This window comes from Myotis nattereri (assembly GCF_964212035.1).
Source record: "Myotis nattereri genome assembly, chromosome: 15".
In the NCBI taxonomy this organism is placed as follows: domain Eukaryota; kingdom Metazoa; phylum Chordata; class Mammalia; order Chiroptera; family Vespertilionidae; genus Myotis; species Myotis nattereri.
Genome location: NC_138090.1, coordinates 17,817,102 through 17,839,339, shown reverse-complemented (window position 1 = coordinate 17,839,339; position 22,238 = coordinate 17,817,102). Strand labels below are relative to the sequence as shown.

Sequence of the window (22,238 nt, the reverse complement as noted above, 5' to 3'; positions counted from 1 at the left end):
AAAAGTCTTAAGAATTCAAAACACTACAAAGCTACAGAAATCAAGACAGTGTGGTATTGGCATAAAGTAGGCACATAGAACAATGGAATAGAATTGAGAATTCAGAAATAAATTCATATCTGTTTATGCCTCTGTGGTCAACTGATTTTTGGTGAACTGAGAGCATTTCATGGGGAAAAGAAGTCTTTTCAAAGAGTGGTGCTGGGACAACTGGATGTCCACATGCAAAGAATGAAGTTAGGCTTGTATCTCACCCCATAATCATAAATTAATTCCAAAGGGATCAAAGATCTAGGTATAAGAGCTAAAACTATGAGACTCTTAGAATAAAAAAACATGTATTTGTGGCCTTGGATTGACAATGATTTCTGAGATATGTCACCAAAAGCACAAGCCACCAAAAAGAGAAGAAAAATATAAATTGGACTTCATCAAACTTAAAAAATTTTGTACATCAAGGGACACTATCAAGAAAGTGAAAAGACAACCCACAAAATGGGAGAAAATATTTACAAATCATATATCTGAAAAGAGCCTAGTACCCAGAATATACAAAGAACTCTTACAATTCAAAAATAAAAAGATAAACCAGTTAAATTTGGGAAAAGGATTTGAATAGATATTTCTCCAAAGAAGATACACAAATGGCTCATAAGCACATGAAAGGATTCTCAACATTATTAGGCACCAGGAAAACGAAGATCGAACCACAGTGAAATACCATTCACACCCACTACGATGGGTATGACAAAAATGGTAGATAATAACAAGTGTTGGTGAGGATGTGGAGAAATCGGAGCCCTCATACACTGCGGATGAAAATATGAAACGGTATACCTGCTTTGGAAGACAGACTGGCAGTTCCTCAAAAAGTTAAACATAGAGCAACCATGTCACCCAGAAACCCCATTCCTAGGCATATACCAAGAGAATTTAAAACATGTCCACACAACTGGTTCTCAAATGTTGATAGCAATCCTATATAATAAGGAGGGAATATGCAAATTGACTGCCACACCCTCACACAAGATGGCCGGCAGGGGAGGGTAGTTGTGGGCGATCAGGCCAGCAGGGGTAGGCAGTTAGGGGTGACCAGCCTGCAGGGGAGGGAAGTTAGGGGCAACTGGGCTGGCAGGGGAGGGCAGTTGGGGGCGATCGGGTCAGCAAGGGAGCAGTTGGGTGTCGATCAGGCTGGCAGGGGAGTGGTTAGGGGGTGATCAGGCTGGCAGGCAGAAGCAGTTAGGGGCAATCAGGCAGGCAGGCAGGCAGGCAGGCAGGTGAGTGGTTGGGAGCCAGCAGTCCTGGATTGTGAGGGGGATATCTAATTTCCAGTTTAGGCCCAATCCCGCAGGTCTATGCAAAGAGCAACCTTCCAAAAATCCCACTTCTCTAAATCCCACAGGGATCAGGCCTAAACCAGCAGTCAGACATCCCCCGAGGAATCCTAGATTGGAGAGGGTGCAGGCTGGGCTAAGGAACAACCCGCCCCAGTGCATGAATTTTGTGCACTGGGCCTCTAGTGTTTTTCATAATAGCCAAAATATGAAAACAACTTGAATGCCCAATGGATAGAGAAAATGTGATATATCCATACAATGGAATATTATTTGACAATACTAAAGAGGAATGGAGTACTGGTCCTGGTGGTAAGATAGTGGCCATGGGGTGCATTGTGGTCATGGTGGTGATCAAGTCAGAGCTGCTGGATGACAAAGAAGCAGTCTTTCAAAGAACAAGGAAATGCATATCATGCCAAGAAAGATTACAATGAAACTTATAACTATTATGTAAGAACCACAGCCATGTTATGGGAATTGAGCACCTTGATGATGCTCAGCAAGTTCTAGGAAGCCCTTGGAGATGCACAGTAGTCAGTAGGGTTGGATGACAGCTGGGTGGGGAAGTCTACCAGAGGGCAAATGCCACCTATGTCTAGGGAGTGGCAACAGCAGCTTGTCAGTTTCCAGAGAACCCTAGAACTGGATCACAAAAATGCTCAGGCATGGCGGGAGTTTGGGAACGCTAATGCAGTCAAAGACTAGGAGAAAATAGCTGAAATGGATTTAGAGAAGTGGGATTTTTGGAAGGTTGCTCTTTGCATAGACCTGTGCCCTAAAATTTGCCCCTGCCTGCCATTGCTTCAAAATCCTCCAAGCAGAATATTTAGCCATGCTGGGTCATTCTCCAGAAGCACAGTTGGTGGCCGGTGACATTTTTACAAGTGGATCCACCAACGTGGATGCTCTGTATGTCCGAGGTCTTTGCCTATATTACGAAGGCCGTATTGAGAAGATGGTTCAGGTTTTTGTACAGGCTCTCGGGATGGCTCCTGACCACAAGAAGGCCTGTGTGGCTTGCAGAAATGCCAAAACACTTAAAGCAAAGAGAGATGGGAATGAAGCATTTAAAGAAGGGAATTGCAAGCTAGCGAAGGAACAGTCCATCAAAGTCCTGGGGATAGACCCCAACACTATAAAAACAAATGCTACATTCTACTCGGGTACAGTTCATTCCAAGCTTAGGGAACCATATGATGCAATAGAAGACTGCACAGATGCAGGGAAGCTCGGTGGCATGTGTGTGAAAGCCTTCTGGAGAAGAGCTCAGTGCTACATGGACACTGAGGTACATGATCAAGGATCTGAAGAAGCAGGAGGCCCATGAAAACATGTATTGGGTGGAGAAAACACACGAACAGGAGCAACTAAAAAATGCACAGCTGGAACTGAAGAAGGGTAAAAGGAAAGATCACTAGCCCTGGCCAGGAAGCAACCAGTGAATACATATAAACGTAGAACAATAAATCCATGTTTCTCTCTCCCTTCCCCTCTTCCTCTTCCTCTCTCTCTCTCTCTCAACTCAATAAGTGAAAATAAAAAGAGGAAAGATTACTACAAGATTCTGGGAGTGGACATGAAAGCCTCTGAGGAAAAGATCAAGAACCTTTATTGGAAGTGGTCTTTGATGCACCATGTGTCTGGGCACAGCGGAATCAGTGAGTAGCACTGGAGTGGGAGGAGGAGAAGTTCAGGGAAGTTGGGGAAGATTTTACCCTCCTCTCTGATCCCAAGAAATAGACCCCATGACAGTGGACGGGACCTGGCTGAGGAGGGCATAGATATAGGTGATTTGATGCAAATATCTTCCAGGCTTTCTTCACTGGTCTTGGGCCTTCAGCTTTGAAGCATCTGGTCCAGGGAATTTTATTTTTCAGTACGACTAATGCAAGGAAATCATACAGAAGCCAGAGAAACAGACTTGCTCAGTTTGACCTTGAATATGGATGCCATTCACCTGCTCCTGTCCTCTGTCTCCATGTTCTTAGAGCAGTTTTGTTCTCTCAGTTGGATACCCCATGTCTGTGTGAGCCACATGGTTGGTTTCGTGTGGACTCTCCCCTTGGGTTGCAGAAGGCTACTTTCTCTGTGTGGTCACATGACCTCTGTGGGAGCAGGGAGAGACAGCAAGCCCTTCTTATAGGCACTAATCCCATCATGAGGGCCCCACCCCCATGACTTCATCCAACACTGATTATCTCCCAAAGTTCCCATTGCCAAATACCATCACATTGGAAGCTAGGGGTTTGACCTGTGAATTTGTGGGGGAGATGCAAACATTCAGTTTATAATGTGCTACAAGATGAATGAAAACATTATGCTAAATGAAAGAGTAAGTCATAAAGGATCACAAATCATATGACTGCATTTGTATGAAATGTCCAGAACAGGCAAACCCATAGAGCAGGTTAGTGGTTGGTTGCCAGGGACTGGGGAACAGGACATAGACAGTGACTGCTAATGAATACAGAGTTTATTTTTGGGGTGATGAAACCATTCTGGAATTAGATTGTGGTGATTATTGCACAACTTTCTGAATAAACTAAAAAAACACACACACACACACCCCACACACACACTATATTGCATGCTTTGAAATGCTGAATTTTATGGCATTGAACTATATCTTAATTTTTTTTTTAAGGAAAAAGATGTAAAAGACATCAATCAAGGGCACTAGGTGAGCCACCTTGTGGGGCTCTTGATTCTGTCATCTTATAAGAAACTAGAGGCCTGGTGCACAAATATTTGGGCACTGGAGGGGGAGGGGGGATGGGGGGATGTCCCTCAGCCCCACTTGTGCCCTCTCACAGTCTGGGACCCCTTGGGAGATAACCACCTGCTGGCTTAGGCCCTCTCCCCAGGTGGCAGATGGCAGGCCCGATCCCTTGGTGCCTGCCCCGCCTCCCCAGGTCGCACACACGGCAGGGCCGATCCGGGGGTTGGGGCACCGGCCCAGGTTGGGTCACACACAGGACGCCCTGGGTGGGTCACACACGGGACTCCTGGGTGGGCCAGCCAATCACTGCTGCCCCACCCGGCCGCCCTGGGTCGGGTCACACACGGGACACCCTGGGCGGGTTGCACACGAGATGCCCGGATGGAGGCCGGGTGGGCTGGCCGATCGCTGCTGCCCCACCCAGCCGCCCTGGGTCAGGTTGCACATGGGACGCCCTGGGCGGGTCGCACACGAGATGCCCGGATGGAGGCCGGGTGGGCTGGCCGATTGCTGCTGCACCGCCCAGCTGACCCGGGTCGGGTCGCACACGGACGCCCGCTGCCCCGGGTTGCAGATAGCAGGTCCGGATGGCGGCAGCACAGATGGGATGGCGCTGTCCCACCCTGCCTGCAGTATGCAAATTAGCCGCCATCTTTGTTGGCAGTTAATTTGCATATCACGCTGATTAGCCAATGGGAGGCATAGCGAAGGTATGGTCAATTACCATGTTTGCCTATTATTAGATAGGATGTCCAAACTTGCAGAGGTTTTTTTAAGGTTTATTTGAGTCAAGCTGATAATTGCCAGGATTGAGAAAATGCTCCGGAGAATGGCAGTTTTACAGCTTATTTTATTATTATTTTTTAAAATATATTTTTATTGTTTTCAGAGAGAAAGGGAGAAGGAATGATAGAAACATGAATGATAAGAGAGAATCATTGATCAGTTGCCTTCTGCACACCTCCTACTGGGGATCAAGCCCACAACCCAGGCATGTGCCCTTGAACAGAATCGAACCCAGGACCCTTCAGTCCGCAGGCCGACACTAGCCACTGAGCCAAACTGGCTAGGGCTGCAGCTTATTTTATATATTAGAGTACAAGGAGGAGACAAAAGGAGGAGGGGTTAATATGGAGTCCATTGGTGGTAGGTTAAGGGGGCAGGAGAAAGCAAAGCAGGGAAATCTCTGAGGTTGGATAAAAAGGCAAAAGAGAGAAAAACAACACTTCTTTTACACTGGTGGGTGCGGGCAGTTAATGATTGACATTTACAGCACATAGAGGTGGAACGCGAGGAGCAAGATAACAATGAGGGGTCTGAGGTCTGGGGATTGGAGAAGGAGATTACGCAGACATTTCAGAAGTATGTTATCTTAGTTGCAAAAAGACAAAACACAGGTTCACTTCAGGTAAAGGTTGACCTTAGTCAAGGGAACTGCATGCCCAGGTGTGACCTGCTTTTAGTTAGAAATTGTTATGTTTAGACCATTTCATGTGGTTACTCTCGGTTTCTGAGTTTGTAGGGCCCATTCTGCAGGCCTCCCCTGAGCTTGTCAGGTGTAGTATGTGGCCCCTTTTTCGTCCACAATTCAAACAAAAGCAGCTTTAAAAAAGGACATTTTTTTAAGTAATCAGGGAAAATTGAACATGGGTTCTATATTAGATGACATAAGGAATTATTGACTTGAGAATGTGCAATAATAGTAGTGTGATTATATATTTTTTAAAAATCCTGCCCTAGCTGGTTTGGCTCAGTGGATAGAGCGTCGGCCTGCGGACCCAATAAAAATATATTTAAACAAAACAAAACAAAACAAAAAAACAAAAATCCTTACATTCTGGTAAAATGGAATGTCTGAAAGTTGCTTTAAAATACTCTAGGGAGCCCTCGCCGGTTTGGCTCAGTGGATAGAGCGTCAGCCTGTGGACTGAAGGGTCCCAGGTTCAATTCTGGTCAAGGGCACATGCCCGGGTTGCAGGCTCGATCTCTAGTAGGGGGTGTGTAGGAGGCAGCTGATCGATGATTCTCTCATCATTGATGTTTCTCTCTCTCCCTCTCCTTCCTCTCTGAAATCAATAAAAATATATTTAAAAAATACTCTAGGGAAAAAATTGGGGGGATGGGTGAAACAGGAATGTCAGAGGATTGATTTTTTTAAAAATTGATTTTAGGAAGAGAGGAAGGGAGGGAGGGAGGGAGAGCGAGAGAGGGAGGGGAACATAGCTTTGTGGTTCCACTTATTTATGCTTCTTGTATGTGCCCTGTCCAGGATCAAACCCACAACCTTGATGTATCTGGATGACGCTCTAACCAACTGAGCTACCCGGGCAGGGCTGATGATTTTTGAAACTGAGCAGTGGTCATCTGGGGGCCACTACATGAGTCTGCCATTACAATTTGTATACTAAAAGGTTTTATAGAATAATTCAAGTGTGGCCGAGGAAAAAAAGAACATCTTGATTAGCACTGAATTCCAGAAAGTTGCTCTTCCAAGAGGAGCTTCTGGCTGGGCCTAGGGCAGCGCCAGCACCTTTGTCCCCGGAGACCCCTGACCTGGGCTGGAGCTTCGTTCTGAGGAGCTGAGTCACCGGAGCCACCCCCAGAGGAGGCTTTGGGTTGGAATCGATCTGGCTCCTGACAGGCCATTTGCAGACACGGGGCGTTCCCATGCTGCTGCGGAGATTAGCTTTAGCTGTGTAACGAACTACCCCTGAGTTTAGTGGCTTAAAGCAAACGTTGAATCTTTCTCAAGATTCTGTGTGGTGGCTGGACTTCTGGGCTGATGTGCCTGGGGCCAACTGGTCTCACTCACATGCTGGGGACCTCGGCAGCACCTCCTATAGGAGGCTGGAGGTGTTTACAAGACTCGGAGAGAGGACAAGCCTCAAGGCACAGGCACATCCCTAGGTGAGAACACGTCCCAAGGCCACGCCCAGAGTCACGGGCTGGAGAAACAGGGACTCCTTTACAGCGAGGACTTGTACTGAAGGGTAGCCAAGGGCGCGAGCATTCTGACCCAGAGCACTTCTCTGATGAGACCAACTCCACCCATGTGGCCAAGGGTGGGTCCTGGGCTATTCAGGTGCCCCAGGTCTAGCTTCGTCTTTCCGCGTATAGAACAGAGGTGGTGGGTGAAATTTTACTCAGAAATACAGACCCTGGGCTGATGGAATTCACCAGAGTAATTCGTTCCTGTTTCTGCTTTTGTCTGTCTCCCTTTTCCTGTGTCCTCAACTCATTCCTACTTTCCTTCCACCTCCTCTTGACTAGAACATCTGTGACTCACTCTTGGTGGCGGCTCATTGCCCCTCCCCACGTTCTCAGAGGACAGAGTGGCTTGATTCACAGGAGGAGGGTGAAGTTGGGCGTGTGGCCTGGGGCCAGCTGCCTCCCCCGTGAGACCTTGTTTCCTCATCTCTAGGATGTGGGGGTTGCATGGAATGCCTCAGAGGCCCCTGCGGCCCAGCCCTGCTTGCAGGGAAGTGGTCAGGCTGGAGCAGGTGGTCCAGTGCTGTGTCCCCTGGGCCTCCGGTCAGGCCTGGCTACTTTGGGGAGAAGAATGCTCTGTGTGGGTGTAATAGATTGGTTGCAAAAGTGGCCCCGATTCTTCACATGCACACCCCATTCGTGCCTTTTGCAATGATGCTCTGCAGCTCCTTTCATCAAGAATAGAGCGTCGGCCTGCGGACTGAAGGGTCCCAGGTTCCAGTCCGGTCAAGAGCACATGCCCGGTTGGCGAACTCAATCCCCAACTGAGAGTGTGCAGGAGGCAGCCCATCAGTGATTCTCTTTCATCATTGAGGTTTCTATCTCCCTCTCCTTCTCCCTTCTTCTCTGAAGTAAAAAAAGAAAAAAAGAAATGGAGTCCGTGTACCCCCACTCCCTTCCCCTGCCAATCTGCTTTGGTGGATAGAATGTGGTAGAAGTGATGGTGTGATTGTCCTGTGCCTCAGCCTTCAGGCCATTTACTCATTTGCTCTCTTTCTTAGAATCCTGCCTCTGTCACAAGAACACACTTAGGTTAGCCTGCTGGAAGGGAGTCATCCCAGCTGAGGCACCCGAGACCAGCCAGCACTCTGCCAGCCTACCAGCGTGAGTGAGCCCAGGCTAGATCAGCCTAGCCCAGCCCAGCCCAGCCCAACCCAGGTAGGTGAGTCCCGGCCAATCTGTAGATTCGTGAAAAATAAGAAATGATGGTTGCTTCAGCCACTATAGTTTTGGGGGTTGTTGCACAGCTGATAGAGTGTGTGTGTGTCCTAAATAGAACCCTGTATCTCCTCATCAGGCTGGACTGGCTCTGGGTTTAGCTGCTGGACTCTAGTCTTGTTCGTGGCTCCTGCCCCTTGGAGGTGGAGCCGCTAGGAGGGGCAGGTGGCTTGGGAAAAGAGGGAACAACGAAGGCCCCGGAGAGCAGGCCCTTGCTGCCTAACCTGAATGAACATGGCAATGTAGTTGCTGCCCTGAAATGCCTTTTTGAAAAGTCTAGTTTTATATTTTTATTTTTTTAAAATATATTTTTATTGATTTCAGAAAAGAAAGGAGAGGAAGAGAGAGATAGAAACATCAATAATGAGAATCATTGATTGGCTGCCTCCTGCACTCCCCTTACTGGGGATTGAGCCCACAACCCCAGGCATATGCCCTTGACTAAAATCGAACCCAGGACCCTTGAGTCCACAGGCCAATGCTCTATCCACTGAACCAAACTGGCTAGGGCATAAGTCTAGTTTTATATCTTTAAATCAAAATTATACCTGCACCTGAACTACAGAAGCAAATAGTCCAGTAGGACCCTGTTATGAACAACAGCAGGCTTCTGTCTGCTCCCTCCTCCCCACTTCCTGCTCCCCAGACTCAGGACTTGCACTTTTTCAAAAAGCAATGCATATATTTCTCCTTATACACAACGTGCTCACGTTGCCAAGTCTTCCTAAGAGGCATCACCTGTTGGCTTCCCACTGGGGGGAGTTCGCCCCCATCACCCGATTCCCTCCTTACATACCGCTGCCTCCCCAGCTCCTTGACCTCCCAGCTCCCTTGAGCCGTGATTCTGTTAAGTTAATGTTCACTTCTTACTTGCTGCTGCGACTTTGCTATTCACAAATGACTTGGGCAACATCATAGTCCAACTTGTACTTTCTTACACAGCTTTCCCCCGCACGGCTTCCCAACGGCTGTTCTAGGCCCCAGGGATGGGTTGGGGGTGGGTGGCTCTGGCTCCTGTGTCCCTCTTGGTGTCCTCCTTGGCTTTCCTACATCCCCCCACCCCTCCCCCTCATTTCAGGGGGCTCAACGGGAGGGTGTAACCACAGATGGAGCCCAGGACTATGTACCGTGGCGGGAAGGCGACCGCGACCCCGTTCCGCCCTTTCTCAGCTTCTCCATCAGGGCCTGGTGGTCCAGGATTTGTGGTCCCGGGTGGGGCTCAGCACGGGGGCCTTTCCGGGAGGTTTCTGAGTGAGGAGGCTGCCCGGAGTGTTGTGGGGTGTGGACGGGGCACAGAGCCTGAACGTGCATGTGGTTGGTGAGGTCTGGGCTGAGGGATGCTCCAGCCGTGGAGCAGGACAGGACGGGAGACCATTGCCTGGACCTCCACGGTCAGCACCCCGCAGTCAGCACCCCACGGTCAGCACCCCGCAGTCAGCACCCCGCAGTCACACCCCACGGTCAGCACCCCGCAGTCAGCACCCCACGGTCAGCACCCCGCAGTCACACCCCGTGGTCAGCACCCCACGGTCAGCACCCCACGGTCAGCACCCCGCAGTCAGCACCCCACGGTCAGCACCCCACGGTCAGCACCCCACGGTCAGCACCCCGCAGTCAGCACCCCGCAGTCACACCCCACGGTCAGCACCCCACGGTCAGCATGCAGAGCTCTGATGTTCTGAGGACTGAGGAGCACATTCAAGTTACGGATCCGCCCGAGAGAAATGGGAACTCCCAGCCCCCCCCAAACCTGTGTGCAGAGGCTTGTGGGGGTTTCATTGATAATTATCAAAAATTCAGAAAAACCAGATGCCCTGCCACTGGTGGGTGGACAGACAAACAGCGATTTGGCCGTACAATGGCATACTCAGCCAGGAAGAGGAGCAAACCGCTAGTACACGCAGTTCCCTGGCTGAACCCACATGCCCAGTGAGAGGAGCCTGATGCAAAAGGTACCCGGCAGCTGGGAGAGGCGCCTGACTGCGGGCACCTGGGGGGAGGCGCCTGACTGCGGGCACCTGGGGGGAGGTGCCTGACTGAGGGCACCTGGGGGGAGGTGCCTGACTGCGGGCACCTGGGGGGAGGTGCCTGACTGCGGGTACCTGGGGGGAGGTGCCTGACTGTGGGTACCCGGCAGCCGGGAAAGGTGCAGCTGCCCGGCAGAGGCTGGGGTGGGAGGGAGGCTGACCACACAGTGGCCAGAGGGAATTTTCTGGGCGGATGGAAATATCCTATATCCTGGTTATTGTAGTGGTTATACAACTCTATGAATTTATCCAAACCAGTGGTTCTCAACCTTCTGGTCCTTTAAATATAGTTCCTCATGTTGTGACCCAACCATAAAATTATTTTCGTTGCTACTTCATAACTGTAATGTTGCTACTGTTATGAATCATCATGTAAATATCTGATATGCAGGATGGTCTTAGGCGACCCCTGTGAAATGGTCCTTCGACTGCCAAAGGGGTCGCGACCCACAGGTTGAGAACCGCTGGTCTAAACTCAGATTTGTACACTAAAAACAGTGAATTTTGCTATATGTAAATTATACCTCAATACACCCTAAACATTTAAACAACAGAAGTTTCAGTTAGGTGGGTGTCATGGTGACACCGCAATATCCAGGATCAGAGGAGCAGTTGAGATCTGGGGGTGACTTCACACGGAGGGTGAATGGAGGCCTGTTTCATTGTGTGAGTCCCTGCCTGCCGGCTGGGAAACCCCGAGCCACAATGGAGAAGACCCCAAATCATACTTTCCCCTCCTGCCAACAACTTGTGGCCTTTCCCCCCGCCCCCGACCAGAGGGGAAACAGAGCGGGCAAGGACATGGAACAGAGAGAACCGAGTCAGAGGCTGAACTTCAGAGCTGGCTCTGTCGCCGGCCAACTCAGCCTCTCAAAGCTTCTGTTTCCTCATCTGCAAAACGGGGACAGCGGCCGGCACCTCGCAGAGTCCAGTGAGGGAGAGATGAGGTGAGATGAGAGATGGCATGAGAGCGCCAAGCCCAGCGCCCAGCTGAGAAGGGCTTCCTGACACATGTAGGCGTCGCCTTGCGGGAGAGGCCGCCAGCAGGCCTGGCTTGAATTCTTGTTGCACTTCTTACAAGCTGTGTGACCTGGGACAAGTGTCTTAACCTCTCTGGGCCCTGACTTCTTCATTGATAAAATGATAATATGTTTTTTGGCCCCATAAGATTGTTGTAAGGATTCAATGAATTCAAAGGCCTTAACCTGGGCCTAGCATGTAGTGAGCACTCAGGAAGAGCTATCCCATTATTATCATAGGGTTGCTAAATTTAACAAATAAAAATATGGGACTGCTAACTTAATTTGGAATTGCTGGTAAACAATGAATTTATTTTATTTTATTTTTATTTATTTTTTTAGTATAAGGATGTCCCATGCAGGCTTTGGGACATACTTATACTAAAAAGTATTCATGACATAATTATACTAAAAAATATGTGTTGTTTGTCTGAAATTAAAATTTAAGTAAGCAATCTATTAAGAGGGAACCCAAATTTGGGGTACTAGGAGAATGGGACTAAACCTAAAGGTGAGTCGAGGGGTGAATTCTTTCCATCTTCGCCTCCCTGCAGCCCGCGTCATTCAAATATGTTACCTTCAAACCTCACCTTCTTCCGGAAGCTCCCTTGATGGAACTCGGGCAGCCCTTCCTTCTCGGTCCTGCTTTTGTTCAGGCTGCCGGCCGATGTCATCCTAGCTCACGCCTGGGCCGGTGCTGGTCCTGGAGTCACTTCTTGTGTGCGAGCTTGTGGCGGAGGAGGCAGCCGCCGGGGCCAGCAGGGCCAGCAGGCCGAGCGCCTCCGGCCTTTCCCGGGCCCTCGGGCCAGTGGGTGCAGCACCCACAGCAGGCAGGCTCGCGTGCCTGGGGCTGATGGCTGAGTGGCAGCGCTGCTCTTACATAATTGGTTTCTCTCCTCCTTTCTCTTTCCAGAGCCAGATCTCACACTGAGCAGCTGCAGACGGAGCAATCAGGGAAAGCACAACCAGCCCGGATTCCCAGGGGCCTGCCGGGCACTCCGCCTGCTCCGGAGGGAAGCCCTGAGGCCGCTCTCTCGGGCCGGTCTCCGCTGCCATGGAACCGGCAGCCGCCACCCCCCGGCTGCCCTCCGCACTGCCAGGCAGATAAGGGTGGCGCTGCCCCAGGAGCACCTGCGACCAGCCCTTCTTCCGCTTTGGGCCACCTGTGCTGACCTGATGCCATGTAGGCCCCCTCGGGCCTCTGGGGACAGACGCGCCACCGGGGACTCTGTCTGTGCAGCCTGGGGCACCCCGCGCACCACCATGCCCCGGGGATTCGCCTGGCTCCACTGTGAGTACTGGGGGGCCTGGTGGTGGGGGTGGGGTGGGGGGGGGGTGAGGACTGCCCCAGGGAGGTCTTGGCCCAGAACCAGGCTCTGCCGTAACCATGGCAACTGGGCCATTCTTGCTGGTGAGAAGTTGAGATGCTTCCCAGCCTAGTGCCGTGCCCTCGGGGTCCCCGGCCCGCCCTCCACCCCGTCTCCAGCTGACCCAGCCCAGCGCCTGGCGGGTGTGAGTCACACGATGGGTGGGCGTCCGCAGTGGTGGCCGGGCGCAGGCCTGGGGGGTCGGTGGCAGCAGTACCTTCCCAGACTCGCGGTGCTAGGTGTACCGCGGGGACCGAGGTGGCAGAGAGACGGTTTCTAGCCGCCCTGGGTGTGGCCAGCAGGCGGTGGGGGCTTGTGACAGTGCCTGGTCCCCCAGACACGTGGGAGACGTGCGGCCGGTGCCTCAGAAGGCAGCTGGCTTCTCCGTGAAGGCGGAGTTTGTTGAAGAAAAATAAGTTGAAATGAGGACAGAAAGAAAGGGCCTAGAAACCTCTTGAGCTGCTGGCCGGGGGGGGGGGGGGGGGGTGGGATGGGGTGGGGTGGGGGGCGACCAGGATCCCTGCCGACCCTGAGAGTCAATGTGAGTGAGTCAAACTCAGCACGTGTTTCTGGTGCCTCCCATGCGCCCGCATGGGTCGGCCTCGGGACTTGACCCTTCGAGGAGCTGGCAGAGGAGTTGGGTCCAATCCGGCCCTTGTGGAAGGATCTTGCAAAGGGTCAGAGCTCTTAGAACAGTGGGGGGACAGAGGCCGCGTGTTCTGGACGTTTCCAGGCCGTGAGGAGCAGGCGGAGCCGCATGGGTGAGAAGCCGCTTGAAATGTCTGGGCGGTGGGCAGTGTCCACGCAGGTGGCCGGGTAGAGGGGCCCGCGTGAGCAGAGGCTCGGTGGGCGGCGAGAGGTGGGATGGAGAGCTGGTTCGTGAGAGCAGGGGCTGCTGGAGGCTCATGGCCCGGCCTGGGGGGGGCCGTGGTAAGGTCCGCTGCTTTTGGAAGAGGAACCGGGCAGTACTTGCAGGAGCTGCTGTTGCAAACTCCTGGACAGGATGTGATGAGACCAGTTCCGGAGACGGAGACGGGAGCGAGGATGGGAGGGCATGGCATGGGGGACCAGGCTGGGGAGGCAGATGGCGGGACGCAGACCGGGGCCTGCAGAGGGGCTGCGCTTAAAACAGCAGAAACTCGTTCTCCGTGCCAGAGGCCAGAGGCCAGAAGTCTGAAGCCTGAAATCAAGGTGTGGCCAGGCCACTCTCCCCCTGAGGGCTCCGGGGAGGACCCTCCCTGCCTCTTCCCCCCTCTGGTGGCTCCTGGGGTTCCTTGGCTGGTGACAGCGCCCCCCAGCCCCTGCCTTCACATGGCCTTTTCCTCTGTGCGCCCCTCCCCGACTTCATTTAGGGTCGGCCTTCATTACATCTGCAGATTCTGTTTCCAAATAAGCTTGCACCTGAGGTTCTGGGTAAATAAAACATTTTTGGGGTGCTGTATGCCCCCCTGCACATGGTGGTGGACACGCCCTATTTATGCACCAATGGGCTGGCTGCCTGGGGGAGAGGCGCAGCCCCCACCCCGGGAACAATGGCAAGGGGGAGGGGCCCCTCCTCATGCTGCCCTTTCTCCAGCCTCTTCTCCATCCCTCTGGCCCAGGCCTGGTACCTCTGGAGGGGCGGGCAAGGCGGGTCTCTCAACCAGGACCAGGTGTGCCCGGCTGTGGGGCTCTCGGGGTGCTGTCCCTGCCTGGGCACCTGTTTGCTGGCCTGTTTCCGGGGTGGAGGCAGCAGAAAAGAAGCTTAAAATTGGAAATGGACAGCCGACTTGGAGGAAGGCCGTCTGGGGGGCAGAGCCCCTGTGGACAGGGTTCTGGCGCAGCCCTGGGTGCCAGGCTGGGAGGTGCTGGCGCGCCAAGACTCAGTCCCGACTACGAGCCCACAGTTGCCAGGTGCTAGAGGCTCTGGACCGGGACACAGCTGGGGCAGCTGGGGCAGGATGTGGGGTGGGGAGAGCAGCCAGTGGTGACTGCCACCTGGGGAAGAAGACCCAGTGTGGACAGATGCTGACTTTTAAAGAAAAGATGGGAATTCAGGTTTTTCGGTGAAATCTCTGTGAACCAGATGTGGCCCTTGGGACACCAGTTTGCAACTGCCGCTTTAGGTCAGCAGTTCTCAACGTGTGGTCCCCAGACGGCCGGCAGCGTCACTTGGGCGCTGTTAGAAATGCCAGGTCTCGGGCCCCACCCTGACCTGCCGAGTCAGACCCTCGGGTGGGGCCCTGCCTGCTACCCTTCCCCTGCTCGAGGGGAACCCAAAACAAGCCCGGGTTGTGGTTACCAAATCATGTGTTTACATACTAGGGGCTAAGTTGTCTGGTGACGATCATAAGTGAATGGACAGATGGTGCTAGAGACCAGGATTGGTGGGGGCTGGTGGAGGCAGGGAAGACCCTGGGGAGGGCAGCGGTCAGGGTGATGGTCTGCAGTGTGAGAGGATACCCAGGGCAGCGACAAAGTGTGAGCAAAACCTGAGGCAGGAATGACCTTGACCTGCGGGGATGCCAAGCTGAGAAGGTCAAGGTCAAGGACTTAGCGACAAGACCGGAAGCAAGCTGGTTCTGTTTGTGTTGATCTAGTTCCTTTGTCCAAATACTGGTTTGAGCACCTGGGAAGAGAAAGAAAGAGAGCGAGGGAGCGTAGGATGGGTGGCAAACGTGCAACCTTGTAAAAAATGTGGTTGTCAGGGTTCCTTGAGAGGAAGGGCTGTGGGCTGGGGGGCTGTAGCCCTCGTGGGGCACAGGGTTTGAGTGGACCTGAGGGCGCTCCTGGTGAGGGGCCCCGCAGGAGCAGAGGCCTGGCAGCGGGGTGAGGACGCAGGGAGGTGACGGGAGCAGGCCCAGGCTAGTAGAGTTTAGGGACCGGTCTTCCTAAGGACCAGGAAGGTGAGTGGGGAATGTCCGTCAGTAACGCCTCCTCATAACCAGGGTGGGTCCAGGAGAGGACTCAGCCCGCCCACCTGGCTGATATTTGGAGAAAAAAAAAGAACAAGAAAAAAAGGAAAAGATTGTTTCTGACTATAACAATGATAGCCATTGACTGTAGAATCTAAACTATATCCTGTAGAGCATAAAGAACGTAATTTGGGACAGTTCTTCCCACCACACTTGCTATGAAGGCAGACGTGTAATGAACAGAATTCAAGTCACACTTGAATTATAGCCTCAGATAGAGTATTGGGTCATGCTTTAAAAAAAAACTCCCCCCAGCATATCCTGAGCACTTTTCTTACCACATAAGCATGTCAGAAAGCATTCTTTCACAATGTGACTTTTATTGGCTACATTAAGTGTTATTAAACATTTAGGTCACGATTATGAAATAATGCTGCCATGGAAGTCTTTGTCTGTAAATCTTTTGGTTTACAGCTCTCTTTTTTGTTTTTTTGGGGGGGTTTCTTCCTAGAAATGAATTTAATGTGTCAAAGGGTGTGGACATTATTAATTCCATTAATAACAAAAGTTGCCAAGCTGCTCTCCAGGATGAGTATCCGCCTTACTACTTTTGCCAGCACCAACTGCTATTAAAATAAAATTAAACAAACAAAACCATTTTCCATTTTGATAGGTGAAATGTGATTATTTTAATGTGGATGTCCTTACCTTTTTTTAAAAAATATTTTTATTGATTTCAGAAAGGAAGGGAGAGAGAGAGATCGAAACATCAATGATGAAAGAGAATCACTGATCGGCTGCCTCCTGCACACCCCCCATTGGGGATCGAGCCCACAACCCTGGCATGTGCCGCATGTGCCCTTGACTGGAATCTAACCTGGGACCCTTCAGTCCGCAGGCCGCCGCTCTATCCACTGAGCCAAACCAGCTAGGGCCTGAATGTCCTTGTCTTTATTAGTGAGGTTGATTTTTTTGGACATGTCTCTTATCCATTTATATTTTGTTCTTTCTGCTCTGATTGATGTAGCTGTTGTTCATATATATATATATATATATATATATATATATATATATATATATATATATATTTTTGCAAATCCTCCTAGAGATTTTTGGTAAGTCGGCTCAGTTACAGGAAATCACACAGGCTATTTTTGAAGTCACAGCGACCCCCAGCGGTAAAGGCTGGTAACATCCAGAAGGCGGCAGCTCATTGGTGGGCAGGGAGTGTGAGGAACCACCTGAGTGAGGTTCGCTTAGCATCCAGCGTGAGCAAACCAGGTGGGCCCCTACAGTCCCACTGGTGCACCTACCCGAGATGGACGCCAAGGTCAGGCCGGCAGGAGGAAAATGGTCACCGTCACCAAGAGTCATGGCTAGGGTTGGAACTGGAACCGACGGCTCCTGAACCCCCAGGTGGAAAAGGCAGCAACAGGCTTTGGAAACATGTCGCCACTGCAGGCGGTGCTGAGGTGGCTGGGCAGGGAGGGGTGCCTGCCTTGTGGGGAGGAGAGGAGACTCGCCTCAGGGGCTGGCTTCCGGCCAGGAGCAGACAGGCTGGATGGCTCCTGCCCGCCTGCCTCGCCCCCACCCCTCCCGCCTCGCCCACGGGGACTGGTGACCGGGAAGAGGGAGGGCTGGGCAGTGTGGCAGCGGGCAGGCTGCTCATGTGTTCCCGTTGGGCACGGTCCACAGATCTCGGCATCCTCCTCGGCATGGCCTTGGGGAACCAGGACCTGGAGGTGTGGCCCCTGACGCAGAGCAAGGAGTGCGCCCTCACTGGCATCCTGCGGGGCAAGCTGCAGTACAGGAACCGCCTTCAGTACATGGTAACCCTGTGGCCCCTGCCGGGGCCCCCAACCCAAGCCCCTTGGCTGATGGGACGGAGGGGCCTGGACCTTCAGGGTCCCTCCTTGGACCGGTGTCAGCCCTGAGCCTGCAGGCTCCTTTCTCTGCCTTTCTCCACCCCCTGCCCCACCTCCCCCCTGGTCCCCTGGCCTGCACGTACTGTCCCCCTCCCTCCTGCCGGCCGTCCCTGGGGGCCTCCCCGCTCCCACTAGGGCTGACTTTGGTCCCATCTCCATGTGGCACTCACCCTGTGATTCAGGAATGGCCTCCAGGAAGCCTCGGGGGACCTCAGGCACCTCCTATTCTTAGCGGGGAGATGGGGACCTAGACGTCGGAGGAAGGCTCTTTTCACAGGGTGGCGAAGCCCTGTGGCGTGTTCCTTTTTAAACAGTTTCACTGAGATCTGCTTCACACACCACACAGGTCACTCCTTTGCGCGCACACTCGTGGGTTTAGTGCTGTGATGGCGAACCTTGTGAACTCGGCGTGTCAGCATTTTGAAAAACCCTAACTTAACTCTGGTGCCGTGTCACATATAGAAGTTTTTTGATATTTGCAACCATAGTAAAACAAAGACTTATATTTTTGATATTTGTTTTATATATTGAAATGCCATTTAACCAAGAAAAATCAACCCAAAAGATGAGTTCGTGTGTCACCTCTGACACACGTGTCATAGGTTCGCCATCACTGGTTCAGTACACGCCCAGCTGGGCAGCCATCACAGGTTTCTGAGTGCCCGTTGGTCTTCCCCTCCCCCGAGGAATCTGCTTCTCTCGGGGTGGGGTGTCCCTCCTACTGTTTCGTGGATGAAACTCCTGCCCTAACAGCATCTGGGTGTTTTGTCTCATTCATCCCTCCCTTGCCCCACCCTGACGGGAGCCAAGTGCGTTCTCCCAGAGGCACCTCTGCCATCACAGCGGCTCCTGGGGCCCTCCCCCTACAGCCAAGTGTTGAGGTGAGGGTGGGGGTGGGGGCAGTTCGGGAGCACCTGTCCGAGCATCCCTGACTGATCGCATGGTTTTTGTTTACCTCCCCAGAAACAGTACTTCCCCATCGGCTACAGGGTCAGCATGCCTTACGAGGGGGTGCTCAGAGCGGCCAACGTCACCAGGCTGGTGAGGACCCCTCCCGGGCTGGGAGGCCCCTGTCTCCTGGGGCGTCTGGCCTCTCCTGGAGCCATCGGGGTGTGGCAGCTCCTGTTGCCCGGGGCCTTCCTTGGCCCCTCAAGCAGGCTCGCCCGTGGCCCAGGCCCAGGCCCAGGCCCAGGGTTGTCTGCAGTCCACAGTGGGAGGCAGTGTCAGCGCGGTGGGAGGGGTGCAGAGGCCCGTGTCTGGGGTCTCAGTGATTTCTCCCGTCCCCACAGCAGAGGGCCCACGTGAGCCAGCAGGAGCTGCGCCACCTGTGGGTCTCGGTGAGTCTCAGCGCCACCGAGGCCGTGCAGGGGGTGCTGCTCGAAGGCCACCCGTCCTGGAAGTACCTGAAGGACATCCACTCTCTGCTGGTGGAAGTCCAGCAGGCCCTCGGGGTGAGCTGGGCCAGGAGGTGGGCGGGCAGTGTACGTGTGCCTGCCTGCATGTGTGTGAGCCTGCCTGCCTGCATGTGTGTGAGCCTGCCTGCCTGCCTGCCTGCATATGTGTGTGCCTGCCTGCATGCATATGTGTGTGTGCCTGCATGTATGCATGTATGTGCGCGTGCCTGCATGCATGTGTGCATGTGCCTACCTGCCTGCATGTGTGTGTCTGCATGTATGCATGTGTGTGAGCCTGCCTGCATGTGTGTCAGCCTGCCTGCCTGCCTATGTGTGTGTGCCTGCCTGCATGTGTGTGCCTGCCTGCCTGTAGATGTGTGTGTGTCTGCCTGCCTGCCTGCATATGCGTGTGTGCCTGCATGCTGGGTGTGCATGTGCAAGTGTGTGCTTGTGTGTGCATGTGTGTGTGCGCGCCTGCCTGCATGTGTGTGCCTGCCTGCATGTGTGTGCCTGCCTGCATGTGTATGCCTGCCTGCATGCGTGTGGCTGCATGCATGTGTGTGCCTGCATGTGTGCATGTGTGCGTGCCTGCCTGCATGTGTGTCTGCCTGCCCTGCATGCATGTTGTGTGTGCCTGCCTACATGTGTGTGCCTGCATGCTTGGCGTGCATGTGCAAGTGTGTGCTTGTGTGTGCATGTGTGTGTATGCCTGAGTGTGAATCCATGTGTGACTGTGTCCATGCTTGTGTGCCTGCCTGCATGCATGTGCATGTGTGTGTGTGTGTGTGTGTGGGTATGGTGGCCAAGGGCTGTTGAGGGAGGATGTGAACACCTGGAAAGTTCCAGCATGTCCTGATGGGTGTGGGAGAAATGGGAAAGAAGAGGAGGCAGCCAGTGACGACCAGCGGGTGGGCTGGGCTGGGGGCAGGAGGTGTGCCTCAGACTCTGCTCCGGGCTCTGGCGAGCTCTGCAGTCTTGGGTAAGTCATTGAGCCCTGGGGCTTTGTTTCTGCAACTAAGAAACGAGGTTCCTTTGCGGGGAGAGGAGGAGGGAGGCGGAGCACAGGACGTGTTCAGGGCGACGAAACGCTTCTGTACGATACTGTAAAGTGAGCGTGTGACGTCATGCATTTGTTTGTTAAAGCTCATAAAATGTGCAACACAGAGCGCGAACCTTAATGTAAACGATGGGCCTCAATGAACAACAACAATAGGGCGGTTCCTAGTAACTGCCTGCTCAGCATGAGGCCCCTGAGCATGTGTGTCCCCACAAGAGCCTGGAGGGTAAGGTGACTGGATGAGTGTGTGCCCGTGCAGGCACGTGGGACCCCTCCACACTCCCCCATGTTGCCTTGCTCCCCTGGTACCCCCTGCCCCAGGGACCCCCACCTGCTCCGCAGCCAGAACACCCAACAGCCACTGCGAGCTTCTGACGATCCCCGGCTTAGGGGCCTGAAGCTGCTTTTGCGGCTTGACTGTGGGGGGCTGTCCAGGTTCTGACCGAGGCTGGGAGCCCCAGTGACCTTTTTTTTTTTTTTAAATCCTCACCCGAGGATATTTTTCTCATTGGTTTACAGAGAGAGTGGAGGGGAGAAGGGAGAGGGAGAGAGAAGCACTGATGTGAGAGAGACACATTGATTGGTTGCTTCTTGCTGCCCCCGACCAGCGCTGGGAGCCTGCAACCGAGGTACCTGCCCTTGACCAGAATCGAACCCGGGACCCTTCAGTCCACAGGCTGATGCTCTATCCACTGAGCCAAACTGGCTAGGGCCCTAGGGGCTTCTTCAGTGGCTCTTTGGTGCCTCTGGGCAGGGTAGTCATTTTTCCAGAGATGGGAAGAGAGAAGCCTCTGTGTTGTGCTTGGGTGAGGGACATTGAGGGGTGCCCCCTCCCCAGGAAATGTGGCACCGGGAGGAAGGAGAGGAATTGCTCACAGGCCTCCTGGTCACAGGAGGGCTCATCTGACTTCAGTGTTCGGCTCCAGATGCGACGGCCCCCACAGCCGTCCTGGCCTGTGGCCGGCTCCTCCCCGGCCGGCCGTGCCTCACCGTGTCCTCCCTCCCAGGACGTGAAGCTCAGCCCCCCGGTGGATGCTGTGCTGTCCCTCCTGAGTGACCCGCGGCTGAGCCTGAAGCTGGTGCGGCCCAAAGCCCTGCTGGACAACTGCTTTCGGGTCATGGAGCTGCTGTACTGCTCCTGCTGTAAGGAGCCCTGGGTGGGTGGGTGGGGCCGGGCCGGGCGGGGGAGGGGGCAGGGGGGCAGAGCTGGCACCCTCCTGGGCGTGCCCTCTGGGAGCTGAGATGGGCTCTGGGTGTGGGAACAGGAACAGTATGGCTCGGACTGGGGACAAGGCGAGTGTCGACCGCTCGTACGGTTTTTGTTTTGGTTTTCCCTCCCCTGCAGGTAAAGAAACATCCGTCCAAAACTGGCAGGGCTGTCAGGTGCCCAGCCCTCAGCCCCACGGCCCGGAGCCCCTGCCGCAGTGTGTGGCCGCCTAGCTGTGCTCTCCGCCCCACAGCCCGGCTCCGGCTGCAAGGCCGCCAGCCTCTGAGGGCAGAGGCCTGCCCAGCGGGAGGTGGAGGCGCTCCCAGTCGGACTGGGCCTGAGGTCGCTGGGTGGTGGGGGGCGCCCCCCTTGGGAGAGCCCCAGGGAGGGTGTTTTTCCTTTGGGGGGGGTGTCCTGTGGGGGGAAGGCTCGGCCCCCCACCCTCGGTGCCTCACAAGGTCTCTCGGGGAGTGGTGGGGGCCTGGGGGCACCTGGAGGCGGACGAGACTCGCAGCTCACGGCCCCTCCTGGCACCGCCCAGGAGCTGTGCCGGGTGGGCAGGTGGGTGTGGCGGACACAGGACTTGGCCAGGCTGGGGAGAGGGCAGAGCCAAACGCCGTATCTTGCCACAGTGGGTTCTCTGCCCATTTATTTTTTTCTATTAAACACCCACTTTATTTTGTTTTTGTTTTGCTTTGCGTCTGGGAGGGTGGACTTGGGAGCCCCTCCCCTCCTGCTCACCCAGTGCCCGTGTGGCTGGGAAGGGCTGGAGGGCCGGCCTGGGTTCCGTCTCCCAGAGCCTGGCCGGGGGCTAGAAAGCCGGGCATTTGAGGGACTGAACTCCTTCCAGCCCCGCCCCAGGGGGCTGGCCCTGCAGTGCCCCTAGGCCTCCCTCCCTCTGGCTGCTGACAGACCCCGGCAGGGGTGGAGCTGGAGCCTGCAAAGGTGTAGGTCCCGGCACAGGCACAGCCCCCACCACTCCTGCCCCTGCTGCCTGGAGCCCTGGGCCGGGGAGCCCCGCCCGCAGGCTGGGGTCCAGGTAGGAATGGGCGGGTGCAGGGGTGCCGCGGGCAGGTGAGCGGGTGG

At 54.0% G+C, this 22,238-nt stretch overlaps 1 protein-coding gene and 1 pseudogene across 7 annotated transcripts in view; both read left to right on the top strand.

Moving 5' to 3' along the window:
• IL34 (interleukin 34) overlaps window positions 1-21,834 on the top strand; it is a 65,517-nt gene extending 43,683 nt beyond the window's left edge. For 2 of the 6 annotated variants that reach the window (XM_081108080.1, XM_081108078.1), the window contains exons 2-8: window positions 8,046-8,202; window positions 12,222-12,599; window positions 17,265-17,398; window positions 18,458-18,535; window positions 18,784-18,945; window positions 20,953-21,088; window positions 21,291-21,834. In XM_081108080.1, coding sequence (XP_080964206.1) covers window positions 12,485-12,599; window positions 17,265-17,398; window positions 18,458-18,535; window positions 18,784-18,945; window positions 20,953-21,088; window positions 21,291-21,385 — 720 coding nt within the window. In that variant the 5' untranslated portion in view covers window positions 8,046-8,202; window positions 12,222-12,484 and the 3' untranslated portion in view covers window positions 21,386-21,834. Of the gene's footprint in view, window positions 1-8,045; window positions 8,207-12,221; window positions 12,600-17,264; window positions 17,399-18,457; window positions 18,536-18,783; window positions 18,946-20,952; window positions 21,089-21,290 lie in introns of all 6 variants that reach the window. The other 4 variants (XR_013996905.1, XR_013996906.1, XM_081108081.1 and 1 more) reach the window with 4 other exon arrangements.
• Window positions 1,707-3,223, top strand: LOC308531420 (dnaJ homolog subfamily C member 7-like; annotated as a pseudogene). Its single transcript has 2 exons — window positions 1,707-2,735; window positions 2,876-3,223. The product of its transcript is annotated as a dnaJ homolog subfamily C member 7-like (transcript).
• Window positions 21,835-22,238: the final 404 nt, after the last annotated feature.